This window comes from Podarcis raffonei, chromosome 8 (assembly GCF_027172205.1).
Source record: "Podarcis raffonei isolate rPodRaf1 chromosome 8, rPodRaf1.pri, whole genome shotgun sequence".
Classification (NCBI taxonomy): Eukaryota; Metazoa; Chordata; class Lepidosauria; order Squamata; family Lacertidae; genus Podarcis; species Podarcis raffonei.
Window position 1 is genome coordinate 49238350 of NC_070609.1, and position 16125 is coordinate 49254474.

The window sequence follows — 16125 nt, forward strand, 5'->3', positions numbered from 1 at the left end:
ATCCTAGCAAAAGTGAAGAAAGACATTCCTTGAGCCTAAATGATACACAGAAATTTTGTTTCCAACGCACCATTGAGTACTATAAATTATGATTTTCTAAACTTGATTGGAGCCCTCAGAATACAGCCTTTCCTACTAGAGTAACTATTTTTATCTACTGAGCCTGGCTTATCATTTCAGGGGCCAAATAATGTTCTGACCTAGTTAGGATCTAAAATGCTGCAGCGGAGTCCTTAAGACTCATCTGAGCTGCATTACCACAAGCTATAACTTGGGCTTCTGCTGCTAGTGTGATTCCTTCTTTGTACTTTAAAACTTGCTTGTTAGGGAACTTGGCACCATTATTTTCTGCCAAAATGATTCACCTCTCTTGTCACTCAGGCCATGAAGTGGGATCTCTCCATATGCAGGCTTCCTGTCCTCTAACAGATCCATCACAAACTACTATTGCCACTCAAAGGTCCCTGGTCCCTGAAACAATTCTACCTCTCTCCTTATGCATGCAACTACCATCCAAAATGCCTCCTCAAATCACACCTTTGCTGGGAGCCTCTAGAACAGCTCCCTAGTCCCAATACCCTGCTGTAATTTAGTCAAGAATGGGTAAATGAAATAATGGAAGAATGTTTATTGCTGCCATCATTGTTTCACTGTGTCTGTTTTTATATTTGTAAGCCCACTGGGAGTAAAGACCAGTCAAACCTGTTCTTTGTAAAGTGCTGGGTAAATAGATGGTGCTATCAAAATAAACTTTCATAAATGGCTGATTATTTTTGTATCTGATGGGCCCTTTTGGCTCCTAAAACTGCAAACAAGGGGCCAAACAAGTTCTACCAAGTAGAACTGCTTGAAAGACTTAAACATGTGTTATAGCAATTCAGGTACAGCCACTGCCAGTAATGGTACTGGGTTCAGAAGGTACTAGATATGCCACCCCACATTTGGAGCATAATTACTCAACACTAAGGAAATGCTGTCAAGATAAATGTGCATAAAACTAACAGTAAACTTAAATCCCAGTAAATCTGACAAAACATTCACAGACCAATATGCAGACAATCAAAAGAGCGAGAGAATTATTAACAGCAAGTATTTGACCCAAACAGGTTTCCATTTGGTGTAGTTTCCTTTTTGCACTGACATAAAATACTTGCAAAGCATACCTAAGGTCCGATTCCAGGTCCATGTGGTTTCTTTCTAAGTAAAATGAATCTGGACCAGCTAGGCATGGAATGAATTTCTCCAATTTTTCTTCTGGGTACATTTGACCTAACTAAGAGAGAAGACAATATGTTTGAATGCAACAATTGAAAATGAAAGAAACAAACCAACCCAAGCTTATTTACACAATTTATTTAAAAACAGTGCCTTGCAGATAGCCACTGTTTCAATTGCACTGATACTAAAATATACCTCAGGATGATTCTGAAACATTTTTTTATACAACCCAAGACATCTTATTCGTTTTACCTTTGAAATGAATTCAGTCACTTCAGCAGAAGACTTTGTTACCAATGTCACTGAAGAATCAGACCATAAGACCTTTGGGAAGAAAGAAGAATTTGAGTTACCTGCATCAAACACATCTGGAATTGGCCTTGCTAGGATGCATGACCAGTGTCCTCAGATTGGTGACTGAAAAAGGGATTCTGGGATGTACCTCTGCCTACTTTTACATTCCAAAGATGACTATCTTCCTTCCTTCTCCCTGGGACCTCTGGAGTAATCTGCTACGCCACTCTCACTAAACTGTACTGGCATAGATTGCAACATGTTTTTCTCCCATTGTTACACAAAATCCTTTGCTGATTATGGTGTATTACTTTGTATCTGAATTTGTGTACCAAATATATTTCAAGTTAGTACTGTAAGTCTGAGCGCATTTCACATGCCATTCTTCGGACAGGTAGCATTACTCTATGTGGGAGGAACTGTTCCATATTAAAAAAGGACACGGAAACCATCACATGAACAAATTCTACAGTCAACACCTACTGCAACTTGTACAAAAGCTGTGGCTATACTCTGCTTCCTTAGGTCTGAAGCAGAAAAGCAGCACAAAATGTGCCTCTTTACATCAGCAAAGTATTACTAAGGGAGAACTCCATATTGATGGAACAGTCAACATATTGCAATAATCACACCCACTTGCAGTGCAAGTTGTTAATTATGGGGGCTAATGCGTGTGAGAATACGACACGTTGTAGAATCTGCAAATCAGTTGCCTATCAGGACACGAGATGGGCTTCTAACCTATGCCTATGGATTTGTACCTGAAGATTTACCAAGCCAACATGGTCAGCATTCCCTTTCATGTATTTTCAATAAATTTATTGAAAATTTATTAACACTAGCCAGAGGATCATTAGGCTGTTGGCTGACGGATTTAATTCAGCTATATTTACATCTTAACACAATGCCCAAGAATTTATCCAGCACTTTAAATTTCGTACCTTTTCAGTCTGAGATAGAGGCATTTGTAAATTATGGGGAAATATTGCCTTATGCTTAAAAAAGAGGGGAGGGGGAGAAAATTAGAGTGATATTTCTACATGACGCTAGTATCGATGACAACCAAACACACACAATTTTCCAGAACTGATGCTGCTGCCAGAAGTACTGGTGAGAGGAGTTTCAAAATACATTACGTAATTGAGGAATTTCCTCTTCCCAGCACTTGTTCCACCAAAACCAAGAAACGAAAAGCAGAGCTTCTAGCACCACCACAGGCTTTAAAAAAATCTCTTTTACACAGAGATAAATAATACAACGTGAGGAACTAACTAAGCTCTTGAGGTTATACAGCCTTCAGAACTATGGCAGGATGGTTCTATTAGATTACATCTCACTTGCCTTTCCAGACACTTGAATGTGAGAGAGTACCAATGAGATCTGCCCAGAGAGGATGGGATACAAATCTAAATTAAAGAAATATATTTGAATTTTCAGTACTATTTTATACAAGTTGGCCCCAGAACAATTTTGCCGACAGCTACCTGTAATTCCCACTGAAATTCTAGCACAACACCCCTGTGTTATGCATGTGATATTCTGGGTAGAGCAGTTTATACATGCAACTCTCTCTCCTTCTGTAAATCGCCAATAATAAAATAGCAGCCAAGAATACGTAGAAAGCTGGGGAAAGAAGTTATGAAAAACGGCAGAAGCATTTGGACAGAAGAGGCAAAGAGGCTGCTTCCGCAGTGGATCATCTACAACCAGGGAATTAGAGTGCAGCTAAAAGACACAGGCATTTTTGCTGTTGTGGATTATACTGAGAGTAAAATATATTCAGTGCATTTTTTTAAAAATGCTAAAATTAAATTTTAGCTATTCAACATCTTTACACCCATGCCCAATTTTCCCTATAACTGTATGGCTCACCTCCAGTTAGAACATGGTTTCAATATACTGTTTGTTTTAGTATATTGTGATGTAATATGAGAAAAATTTTATCAAATGTTTCAGATATAGTTTTGGTGTCAAAGCTAATAGCGTTTGAACACATAGTTTCGGTGAAAAGACATCTGCTAAAGCAATAGAATCCTCAAGGCTTTGAGTGCCCCAAAGGCTGGTCCCTTTCATACCTCTTTTCAATTTAAAAGTTCTCATTCCTTGGAACTTACCTCAAAGGAATATTCAAAGTTCCTATCATTCTTCCTATGCGATAATCCCTTTAGTTCCACTTTTTCAACACTCACTGTTAGAAAACAAAATGAACAAGATCTGTTAGGAACATAGAAAACTAGCTTATACTATCAGAACATTGGTCCATCCAGTTCACTACTGTCTACATGGATGGGCAGCAGTTCTCAAGTTTTCAGCCATGGGTCTCTACCAGGCCTACCTGAAGATGACAGGGATTGAACCTGGGACCTTCTGCATGCAAAGCAGATGCTCTGCCACTGAGTTATGGCCCTTCCCCTCAAAGGAATATTGTTGTGTCCCAAACAGGCAAAGGATGAATGCACAACATTATTTCCTTTCTCTCAGTTCCAGAGGTGCAAGTTCACAGATGCTCCTGGTAGTAGAAAACAGCAAAAACCCTGCACGTCTACTCTGGTGTTCTTGGTTGGCATCAAACCAAACATGACAAAAAGACTTAGCAAATTGGTATGAAAGTTTCAGAATGATAATGACCCATAACTCCCACATTTCCAAATAGGCTAGGCTAAGCATGGTGACTAGCTCAAAGTCATCCAGTGAAAATCATGGCTGAATGCAGTGGCAGAGAGCAGGCGGGGGCGGGGCTGGCGCGCGTCCTGGGGGGGCAGCTGTGATGGAGCCCCACCAGGATTGCGTTGCTGGGGGTGGTGCACTCTCCCCGCCCCCCCTTCCTCCACCAGTGGCTGAATGGCAACTTCCAACTTCCAAACCTGTTTTCCCAAGGCAACCATCCAGCATTTGTTTCACTCTTGCTTTCAACTTTTACCTTTCCTAATGCACCCAAATTCTAGTTCCTTGATTCCTTCTAGCAGCTCATTTCTACCAAAAACTTGTAGAATGAAGGCCTCTCTTATGAACTTCAGACAACTTTCCCATCCTTAGCAGCCTAGATTTGGAGTAAGCTATACTTGTGGTGATTACAGGAGCAGTTGCGGTAACTGTAATTGTGATTCCATGTGGAAGATGTTTACAGGACACAGTAATGTTTTTGTTATGGTTGTGAAGGGGAAAGGTTTTGCTAGAGAGGTAGAAAAAGAGCACCCTCCCTCCCCAATCATTAATACTTTGTCACCCAACTAAACCTTTCATCGGCTCCAGGAGACTAGACTCTGCATACATTTGAACCTCGAGTATTCAAACTCCAAGTTGTTATGTAAAAATAAAAATAACAGTGAGGGAAATTTCTAGAGGTGTAGCCATACTTTTCTATTGAAGGAAAAATACCCTGTGACACTTTAAAGACTAACAAATTTATTATGGCATGAGCTTTTGAAGATTAATCTTCCACTTCATCAAATGAAGTTGTCTCAAGTCACTGAAAGTTGATGCTGTAATAAATGTGTTAGTCTTTAAGGTGCAACAAAAGACTTTATTAATTTTACTGGAGGAAAGTTAGCATCAAAGTCCCTTTGCCACTGGGATTCTTTGCCCTTTCCTCTAGGAAATTTGGTTCTTGTTGTCACCAAGTAGAGATATACTGATCAGTTGAGGAGCCATGAATATGCTGAATGGTTGCTCACAATAGTCTTGAGGATTTTCAAAAGCCAAGACTGCAGACCACCTCAGACAGAGCTTTAAATGGAGCATTTCTATGTTGTTCTAAGCACTGGCAACCTCTTCCATTGCTGCTGTGCATGAGAAAACACATACATTTGCTCCATTGTCAACTCAAAAGGTGCTCATCAATCAAGCTCAAGATGGACTGGATGGACTTTTTGAACTTCATGAATGACTTAAAACAGGCCAAGGCCATTTTCAGAACTCATATCCTGTTATTTCTGAAATTAAAAGAGACTTTCTATTAAGACATGGTTAATGAAAGCATGACTATACAGGAAGAAACAACATAGGCACTTACTTGCTCCATCTGCCAAACACTTATGGAATAAAGCCACAAATGGGAGCTACTAAAACTCACATTTTAATTGTCCAGAACTCAACTTAGAAAAGATATCAGAAATGTCTTTGAGGAAATCTTCAGAAGTTGAGATTAGGAGGTCTCTAATAATAGAGTTACTAAAGGACAAAGTCATGCTGAAATACTATTTGCCAGTTTATACAGAGCTGAAGTTGTGAGCATCTTGAAGAACAACTGACAGAATTTTAAGTTTGCTTTGCAAGTTACCCAATGCAGTACTGTACTGGCACCGAAAACAGAATGAAGAAGAGTTCCAAACAGACTTTCCAAAAAGGAAACATCACTCTCAATGAAGTGTTTCTTTTTTACATTGCAACATTCAAAGAACTACACAACCACTTCAAGCCTTGAGGTAAGCAGCTCTTATTCAAGACTAAGGCTTTACAACTGAGGCACATTTGGACCATCTTTTTTTTTAAAAAAGTGAGCTAGATGATAGGCTATCACAACCCAAAATTAGTGCTTACTCAGAATGTTTTTAACATATGCAAAATACTCAATTTTGAAACAAAAGGAAGAGTCGGTTGATTGTACCTTTCTAAAAACACAACTGTTCTTAGCTTGCTGGTGAATATGCCAGCAGGCAAAGTCAACAAGAACGTGTTTAAAAATAGCAATGTCTGTATAATAGCAGCATTCATATGTAACACTAAACCATAACATTTCGTTTAGCAAACCGTACTCTGCAGGTGTACATGCAGCCAGAGCCCCTCCCACTTGCACAAAGGGAGGAGCAAACAAACCACAATGGGAAAAGCTTAGCACGTTGTCCAAACCTAAGATCATGATTTGTTTCATCCTAACAAACCACAATCTCAGATTCAGATATACGGAAGTTTCTCTGTCATGGTTTGCTCACCCACTTACACAAAGGGGCATGATTTAATAAGCCAAACTTTATGGCTTACCATGACCTGCAAATGCAGCCAGTGAATAAAGGTAATTTGGAAAAAGTCAACACAAATATTTAAGCATTTTTCCAAACCTCACATAGCTCCCTTCCCCTCTTGCCCACCTCTTGAATAACATTATTTCTCTCTACATGGTGAATTCCAGTTTTAAATGAAAAAGTTCATGTTTCACTTTTGCTCAGTCTGGTCCATATTCAGAGAGCACCAACATATAGGAACCACTGAAAGAAACATAAATAAAATAAAATAAAATAAAAACTCAACTAAGCTTCTAGAACTATTTAATACCTGTAGTATTACTTTTCAGTACTTTGTACTCCAACCACATGTTCATCTTCCTCTAAAACCTAATCAGACTTAACTAATAAGGATTCATGAACAGTCCTAAGTGCAGCCGGTCATTTATTTACAGAGTATTCATTCCACTGTGAAGCAGGTATCTGAACACTTTGCCATGGATGGAAAGAGGGACATAGCATACTATCACCGTCAGCCCTACAGGGAGCAAGTGCCTTGTTTTGATTGCATGTGCTATGTTGCTTAGGCACCTGCTTCATTATAGGTGCACTAGTCAGGCCTGAGGGCAAAACTTAAAGCTGCCATCCATATGTCCAAGGGTCATAGGACTTGGCCTCAAAATGAAGCAATAGAAGATGGATTCAGCAACTCATACACTGGTGTCTGGTGCCTTTCAGTACAAATGATCCCTGAATTCATTCTGTTTATTAACTAAATCTGAAACACAGTATATGATTTTTAAAATGTGTGTAAACTACATTCAGAAAGAAATCACACCAATGCTCAATAGAGTATGTGCCATCGCAAACTCAGGAATATAGCTTATACTATATTCTTGGGGCTTCAACAAAGGGTTCCTTACTAGAACACTCCACTTGAACTCCGTTTTTCACCTCCACCCCACCCCATTTATAACAGCTCAGCTGAGCTTCCTATCTCATGACCTACTCTGTTCTAAATCATTAAATATTAAGATGACACAGAAACCTTTAGACTTAAACTTTACTCCATTTAATGCTCAGCACACGAGACACAGGATTCTCCTGATACACATTAACTTGTTCCAGAGACAGCATGAGCACAGTAGAAGCAGAAACAATTCTGTCTCCTTGGGTATGTGGGAGAGCTGTGCTCATGACAAAGACTTAATTTTCTTCTGCTTTCAAGTCTGCTTTACATGGGGAAAGTGGCCCTCAAACTGCTGTTAAACCCCAACTCCTATCAAGGATTAATAGGAGTTAAGAGTCCAACAACAGAGGCTTCCCATCCTTGATTTACACAAATACACAGTGTGTATCACTCTTTTCTGCACCTGTAAAGTACCAAAAATGAAACAGCCAGTGAGCAGGTAAAGAGTTATGGGCTTTTCATAACTTATTAAGAAGCAATTAAACATGCATGGACATCAAATTACCACAAGCTTACTACCACCTTTTTACATAACATTATTATATGCCTATCCTATACGTTAGGGACCGCGGGTGGCGCTGTGGGTTAAACCACAGTGCCTGGACTTGCTGATCGAAAGGTCGCGGTTCGAATCCCCGCGCAACGGGGTGAGCTCCCGTCGTTCGGTCCCAGCTCCTCCCTACCTAGCAGTTCGAAAGCACCTCAAAGTGCGAGTAGATAAATAGGGACGGTAAGGTAAACGGTGTTTCCGTGTGCTGCACTGGTGCTGGCTCGCCAGCTGCGGCTTAGTCACCCTGGCCACGTGACCCGGAAGCTGTCTTCGGACAAGCGCCGGCTCCCGGCCTCTTGAGTGAGATGAGCGCGCAACCCCAGAGTCGGTCACGACTGGACCTGTGGTCAGGGGTACCTTTACCTTTACCTTTATCCTATAGGTTAGAAGAGTAAAAAAAAGTGTTTTGTATCTAACTGAACACCAGCTTGGAGTCATTAGTAGCCAGTGCTTGTTCAATGATCCTGCTGAAATGAATTATCTAAATCCAGTTTTTGATACAACAGGAGTCTGATTTAATAAAAACTGATCAAGTAAAAAAGGTACTACAGGGAATGTGCAAGTCTTTTAGACATGCTACAACAAGCTCTTTGGATCTGAGCCAAGACTTATATGTAACAAACTTCAGAAGCCAAAGTTAACACAATGAGCCCAGAACATGGAATCCTAGCTACTCCATATAGAGGCAATGTGGACATACATTTTTATATTTGAGAGATACTCTAGATGTCCATGCACAAGCACACACACCACGCATAATGAAAGTAGCCCTTCAAAATCTGACTGACTTTTCGCTGAGGGAACCCACTATTTGTGCACAGTATATTATGGAAAAGGAAGCACTGATGTGTCTGATTCCTAAAGTGTCTGCATACAACGATAAGCCCATAGTTGAAAACAGTACCAGAACTTGGTATACACAATTGGCAATGCAAAAGAGATGGGGTTATTTACTACTACTACTACTACTACTACTACTACTACTACTACTACGTAAGAGACAGGTTGCCATCACCCATACTAGTCACAGAGGAAGGCCTAGTACCTTTATAATTAACAGTTGCTTCAATCAAATACTATAATGAAGATTTTTTTCCACTCATGTAAGATGAGCTCTCTGTGGCTGCATTCACCCATCATCTTAAAACCATAGTTAAGATTTAATACGATTAAGCATGAAGCAGCAGCATGGTATATATTGTTCAAAACTTCCCCCTTTGCTCCCCTTGGGAGGAACAAACCATAAACTTTGGCTTGCCATGTCATCAGAGCAAAAGTTTGTGGCATGTTTGCCTCAAGCAAACCATGAGCAGTAAGGCAAGAACAAACTGACGGTGCAGCTTGTGCTTTATTTGGGGAGGAATCAGCCACAAACTCAGGTTCAGACATTAACTATGGTTTAACATGATGTTCAAACAGGTTAACATTCCATTTTCACCTTCATTCAGTCTGTTCTAAGAAAGCAGATCTAAAAAAAGACACCACAGACCACCTTACCTCTACAAGGAAGGTTGTTTAAATCTTTTAACACAGCTCACACACCACACTGACATCTTTTTCCTATAAGCAAACTGATATCCAACTTAAAGACTACTAAATTCTATAGAAGCATGTAGTCCTTTACTCAGAAGGCTTTACAATCTTAAAAAAAACAAAAAACCCTACTGCAAAATGGTTGCTTTACACTAGATTTCAAGGTCAAGCGAGGGGAAGAGATCTGGTAATAAATCAGCAACAGAATGTCTACAGTAGCTAGTGACAGTTAATCACAGGAGAGCTGCCATTTAGTGATTACAGTATTTGTAGACTCTTCAAAGTGCTTTCCAATTTTTCAGGACAGGTTGGGAACTTTTTCAGTGCAAGAGCTTCGTCGGCAGGCCTCAAGGTGCCACATGCAAATAGCAGGCAGGACCAGAGGTGAAGTAGACAGAGCAGAGGATGCACTTCATATCTTTGTACAGTTTAATGTATTTCAGCCATGCAAGAAGCAGAGGTTTCTATACACACCTCAATCCTTCATCCCAGCTAGGGGCATTATCACAGTTCAAGGACTGCAATACCTCAAGGACCACCTGTCTCCATATGCACCTACCCAGACCCTGAGATCACCTTCTGAGGCCATTCTTTGTGTGCCTCCTCCACAAGAGATCCAGAGGGTGGCAACACAAGAACAGGCTTTCTCTGCAGTAGTTCCCCATTTATGGAATGCTTTCCTCAGGGAGCTCAGCTGGTGCCTTCATTATACACATTTAGGTGCGAGGCGAAAGCGTTTGTCTTTAACCTGGCCTTTGGCTGAGTGACATCTGATGCCCTTTTAAAATGTGATGCGGAAGGGGGATTATTGGGTGGTCTTTGGTTTTGTTTTCATTATGTATTTTCTGTTTTTTGTATCGTGATTTTATGTTGTGAACCACCCTGAGGTCTACAGGTATAAGATGTTATACAATTTAATAAATAAATTGGAGGATGTAATCCACTGGGAGCAGTCAAATACAACATTCCTTGTTTTGCTAGAGTGGACATGCAAGGGAATGTTTGGTCCAGCCAGTTGAACTTCCTGTTCCTCCTGACCTGGAGCATCCTTCCTTGCATGTGACTGGTAGGTGGGTGTGACCTTTCCAGACCTGGTAAAAGGCCAAGTCACGCAGCCATCTCCCTCTCTTCAATCTTTTTTTGTCCTGTGAACCTCCTGATTCACCTAGACTGTACTGCTGGCTGCCAGCCAAGCAGTCCCCCAGGTTATCTCCCATATGGGGTAAACCTGTTTGTACATGTTTGTAACTTTAAGCCTAAAGCCTGCCTTCAGGGATCACACTGTGCTCTGCCTGTTCATGAGAAAAACTACTTTTTGTTACTTATACATAAGACTGTTGTGTCTTTATTCTTTTAGGAGGGATCAAAGGGGTCTTACCAGGAATAATAGAACATATCTCAATCTGGGCAAGCCAGATTGAATTGTTTATTGTCTTAAGAGACTCACAAAAGTTTGCAACCAGTTTTCTGCTGCGTAAGAAGGGGAATGTAACTCTGCTATATAAATAAACTTGCTAGTGCGAGTTAGGAAGGATATTAATAATCAATATATCCTCTCCTGCCACCCTCAACATTCCCACATAAATAAATTCCAGCCAGGCAAAAGAACTTGAGAAGAGCACTGAAAAGGGCAGTGAAGCCCCCTGTTTGGGGAAGTGTCTTGAGGGTTGGAAAGACCTGGAGAGCCATATTTACCTCTAGACGTGAGATTTCCTGCTCCTGTTTTATGGAATAGCAGTATTCATAGGGACAAACACATGGAATGCTTATTTATTGGTTGTGCCCCTTACTTTTAAATTGCAGTGCTAATCTTTTTTATGTTCCTGGCTGGTTCTGCAAATGGGTTTCTTTCAGTTTCAGACGGTGAATAACTCTCATGTGTCTCAAAAACAGGATCTAAATTAAAAGAAAAACTTGTGCTCATATCCTTTCATTCTTAAAAAAATAACAATCAAAACAAAGTATGAATTCAATGGCCAGAGGAGTAGTGAAGTCAGCATTTTAGTTAACCACAAAGTCCATCTTAATAAGTATTCCAGAAGTTTATTAGTATATTAAGGGTTATGAGAAAAAAATAACTGCTATTTAAAAGGGGAATGACTCATCTCAGGAACAGGAAACAAAAAACCAGATGCATATTATTTCTGCACAAAACAGCTGAATACAACACAGTATGATCTGATGCTAGAAGCAAAAAGGTATTAAGTTTTTAAAAATTCCCTGGATAACAGTGCTATATCTTGTATTAAGAATAAAACTACTGAGTCTGCCCACTTTCTAGGAGACTTAAAAAAAAGAAAATAAACAAACTTGTGAAAAACAGTGTTGTATGTCTGTTCCTGGAGCCGAGAATATATTGTTGATCATCACATTACTCTTTCAAATTCTTACCTCCTATTCACTGCACACCTAATCTATGAAATGTGTGCAGAAAGACAAAGGTGGAATTAAAAAATGTCAAAGAATCTCCAGCGCCACACTTCATATCAGTCTAAACAAATGTCCTGAATTGTTTTGGCAATCTCTGTTCTAGGTAAAAAAACAAAGATTCCGGACTTCAAGGTAATACAGTAAGTACATGCATCCCTTCTGAAAAGCGCGATCATCCAAAGTTCAGAGGTCAGTTAACAACCTGCAGCTTAAATATAAACTTTCCAAATATAGAAAATCTATACTTGGTCGAAGGTAGCTTCATTTCGGGGAGAAAGGGGATGTGAATCAACATCTAGAACAATTGAGGTTGGCAATGCCAAAATGAACACCCACATTTTTACCATTTTGAATCTTGGAAACCTATCCTTGGAACCAGCAAGCTGTAGACAGAAAAGATTTAAGCTAATTTTGCAAATGATTTTTTTTGGGGGGGGGTTGCCACAAAAACAACATTTGGCTTCACTTTGAATAAAGCCTTTAAAGTACAACATGCAAGGTTCACTTTCCAACTGTAATAAGAGGAAACTCTCTGTATGGGAAACCTGGACTGCTCTAAACACAGGATCTCTATAGGCATAGCCCAATGGAACATTCAGTACACAAAATTAAAACAAGCTATTAAACAGGCTGGATGCATGTCACAGTAGATTAATATAAACCTATGTTTGTTTGTTTGGGGAAGGGATATAATAAACTATGTAAATGAAATATATGTATATATTGTAATATTTATTGGCATGTTTATTTGTGTACCTTACATTTATAAGAAATTGTTTATTTACAAAAATTTGAATAAAAATGTATTGGGGAAAAAATAATAATATAAACCTATGTTGCAACGACATGCACAGTTAGTTGCCCAGTCTCAGAATGATTTCTTATGAGCTAGAAAAGGGCAACGAAAAATTATCAACGGGTAGGAGCAGTGTGAGCCTTTTTATTTTTTAAAGAGATAGGGAATGCTAGGATGGAGGATATGACAGAGGGTTTATACAAAGACAAATCAGGTGGATCAAATTGGGGATTTGAATCCAACATTCATTTTGATGCACTATTTTTCTATGTACAGGGTCTACCTACTCTATGAACAGGAAATCATTCTGGTATGCAGTCTCTCTACAGGTAATTTTGTGATACAGCTCAACAACAATTTTACCATGTGATCAACTGCTTGAATGGACAAGGCCTGATTTGTAGTATTCATGACTAAACAATGCAGCCATAAGCTTTTAAAAAAGGATTGGACAAATTCAAGGTAGTAAGTCTATTAATGTTAAAATGGAATTTCTGCAGTATCCTGTGAAATAAACAGCCGCTTGACAGAATTAATCAAATCAGGATCTGAAGCAGCTGCAGAACGTTCATGTTTTCAGGCATTAATTAATCCATGTAGGATTATACCTGGAACCTGTCAGTGGGACTACAATATAGTATCAGCAGCTGCTCTGACAGCATGCGCCTGAGAACTGTCTTGTGATAAGACACCCCAGCCAGATCAGATGGCAGTCTGAAAAGCTCTATGCAGAGTAACATTTCTGACTAAAAAACTGCAGCCTTAATATAATTCAGACATAAAATGGTAAAGAGACTATGAAATTAAGATTGTGAATAAGAGGAAGTGATTCTCTGCATTTTGATGATCGTGTCTATTGATTTACATAGGGATTTCAGTGGACAACATGGAATTCGTAACCAGAATATACATGTATACATACAACATAAAAATAGTGAATACTATTTTAAGATGTAAAATATTATAATACTACATCATAATACTGTATGCCAGGGTGGGGAAACATCAGGTCACAGGCTAATCTTGGCCTGCCAAATTACCCTGTGAGACCATTTCCCCCATACCACGCCTACCTGCTGACGTCAGTAGTTACATCAGCTTATATGGAGGATAGGATTTAATCCTGCCTTGGCTGTCTTGTCCTGTTCTCAGCAGAGCCCTCCCACTTCCTTCCCAAGGCCCAGCTCCTTGCTTACCCAGCTTTGGGAAGGCAGTGAGAGGGCTAAGGGCAAGCGTCAAATGTTGCTGAGGGCCACAAAAAAAGGTATTGAGGGCCGTATGCGGCCCTCGGGATGAGCATTGGACCACTCTGTCTTAGAGTGGTCTTACACAATTGCAACAAAGCCAACATGTTACTGGCCAGTGTGCCCACACATGCCCACTTGTTGACAATCTACACTACAGCCTGAAAGAATCAATTGCCTCGCTCAGTTTAAAAAGTAGCCTCAAGCTAACTCTTTTCTCCTACCACTAAGTAGTTATTTACAAGCATGAACTATCAGAGGACAGTTGCCTTCCAGAAATCTAACAAATACCAACCCAGTCCAGACCTGCCTATTCTTCCTTCCCTCCCCACCCAAGACCTTCCAAAGTATTTTAAACATGAGTCTATGACATGCTGTATTTCGGATGATAGTAGAAAAAACAAACAAACAACTGTAATTCATCTTCAAACTCTTACAAAGGCTAGGTATTTCACAAAACACCTGCCCCAAGTCAAAATACAGAAAATCCAACTATTATCAATGCATAGCTTCTTGCTACTCAAGGAATAACAGCCCCATCCGATCACTCTTTGAAGTCACTCAACCTGTTCACATGAGTCACACAGGGATACTCTCTTAAATGATCTTGGTGATTTATACCACTTTCTCTCAGCCGTGTATGTAAATGATGTAATTTCATCAGTGCTGCCCCTTCAAGTTATTGTTAAAAATAGCACAGGCATGATACACTGATGAAATGGATACACTCAATGCAGTGAGGTAATGCAATAAATCAATGGTCCTTCCTAAGAAGCACAACACAAGACGTTAGAGAGGATAGCAGCTCTGCATTTTCTACTTGGTCTTTTCTTCCTTCTTCTGCTTTCTTTTTTGCTTGATCAGAGAAAACAAAATGATGACTATTCAAACTATAAAATAAATTTAAAATCAATTTGGGGGGGTAAGTCATCACCAAAAACAAGTCATTTTGCTGCGTGACAGCTCACCTGTATTGCTACATCTTGATTCCCATTAGTTCTAAAGTTGATCAAAAGGCTGCATCATTTACCCCTTTTAAGACTTAAAATTGCCTAGACCACATAGACTCAATGTAGGTTAACAACATTAGAAACAGAAGAACTTAAATATGCCGTAAACAATTTCCATGCTTTAAAAGTATACTACTAAAATATCCCATGAAAATTTACAGTACTGTACTTAAACGTGGCCATGAATTTAAAAGAGTTCAGGTTGAACATTCCCTTTCATCTTAAGTTTAGAATACTGCTACATGGTAGAGCTGCAAAATGGACAGAAAATCCATGTTTTACTAATTTTGCATCATTTGAAATCTTAAATGGTGAAGTATTTGGAGTTTCATCTGGTTTTCATTCTCCTTGGCTAGGGCCGGACATACTTCTTCACATCACTTTCCAAAGTTTTCCATTCATAGTAGGCCCTCACAATCAAATGGCACTGGTCCTGACCCAGCCACATGTTATGATCTCCTGTTCTATGGAGCTTTCTATTTTATCAGGTTATATTCCTCTCAGACTAAGGCCTGTATGCTACAGGTGCTGTTTGACAGAAGTTTTCTCAGCAGTGTTAGCCCTGATATTTTTTCATATTTGGACCCTATACAAAAACTACTACAGTGACTATAGATTCCAAGCAGGCTGCAGGAAAATGTAGAAGTACTTTCTCAATTCTTGCAGAATATTATTCTCACTTGACTTAGATGTAAGTGCACATATTTGCACTCAGTTGGGAGCCATCATCTCCAGATCAATTCAATACTGGCAATATAAAGATTTAGCTTTTCCCTTCCCTCCACATGCAAGTGGATATATTCTGGGTATCCTCTTATTATTACTGCTGACACTTTAACCTCACCTTCTTTAAACCACTGGATGTTCAGCTTCAAATGTTTTTTAAATAAGTCTTCCAGAGAAACAAGCAACATATATTAGGAAATATGTGAGCAAGAGACAGACTGAGTAATGAGTTAATAGCAATAGCAAGAAATAATGAAACTAGCAAGCAGCAGTATTCTTTCATCTCTTTAAAATTTAACCACTCTGTGCAGGAAAATAACCTGGGAGAGAAAAAACTTTAAGATGCAGATTGATTCTATGCTGAGGTACAACATCTATAACAGGGTAGAAATCTTCTTCAGTCTGACAGCTATA

The 16125-nt window shown here is 39.5% G+C and overlaps 1 protein-coding gene across 2 annotated transcripts in view; it reads right to left on the bottom strand.

Moving 5' to 3' along the window:
- Positions 1-16125, bottom strand: part of ZCCHC14 (zinc finger CCHC-type containing 14) — a 39075-nt gene that overhangs the window by 13131 nt on the left and 9819 nt on the right. For both annotated transcript variants that reach the window (XM_053399938.1, XM_053399939.1), the window contains exons 3-5: positions 3627-3700; positions 1471-1542; positions 1164-1273 (exon numbers count right to left, since the gene is read on the bottom strand). In XM_053399938.1, coding sequence (XP_053255913.1) covers positions 1164-1273; positions 1471-1542; positions 3627-3700 — 256 coding nt within the window. The remainder of the gene's footprint in view (positions 1-1163; positions 1274-1470; positions 1543-3626; positions 3701-16125) is intronic.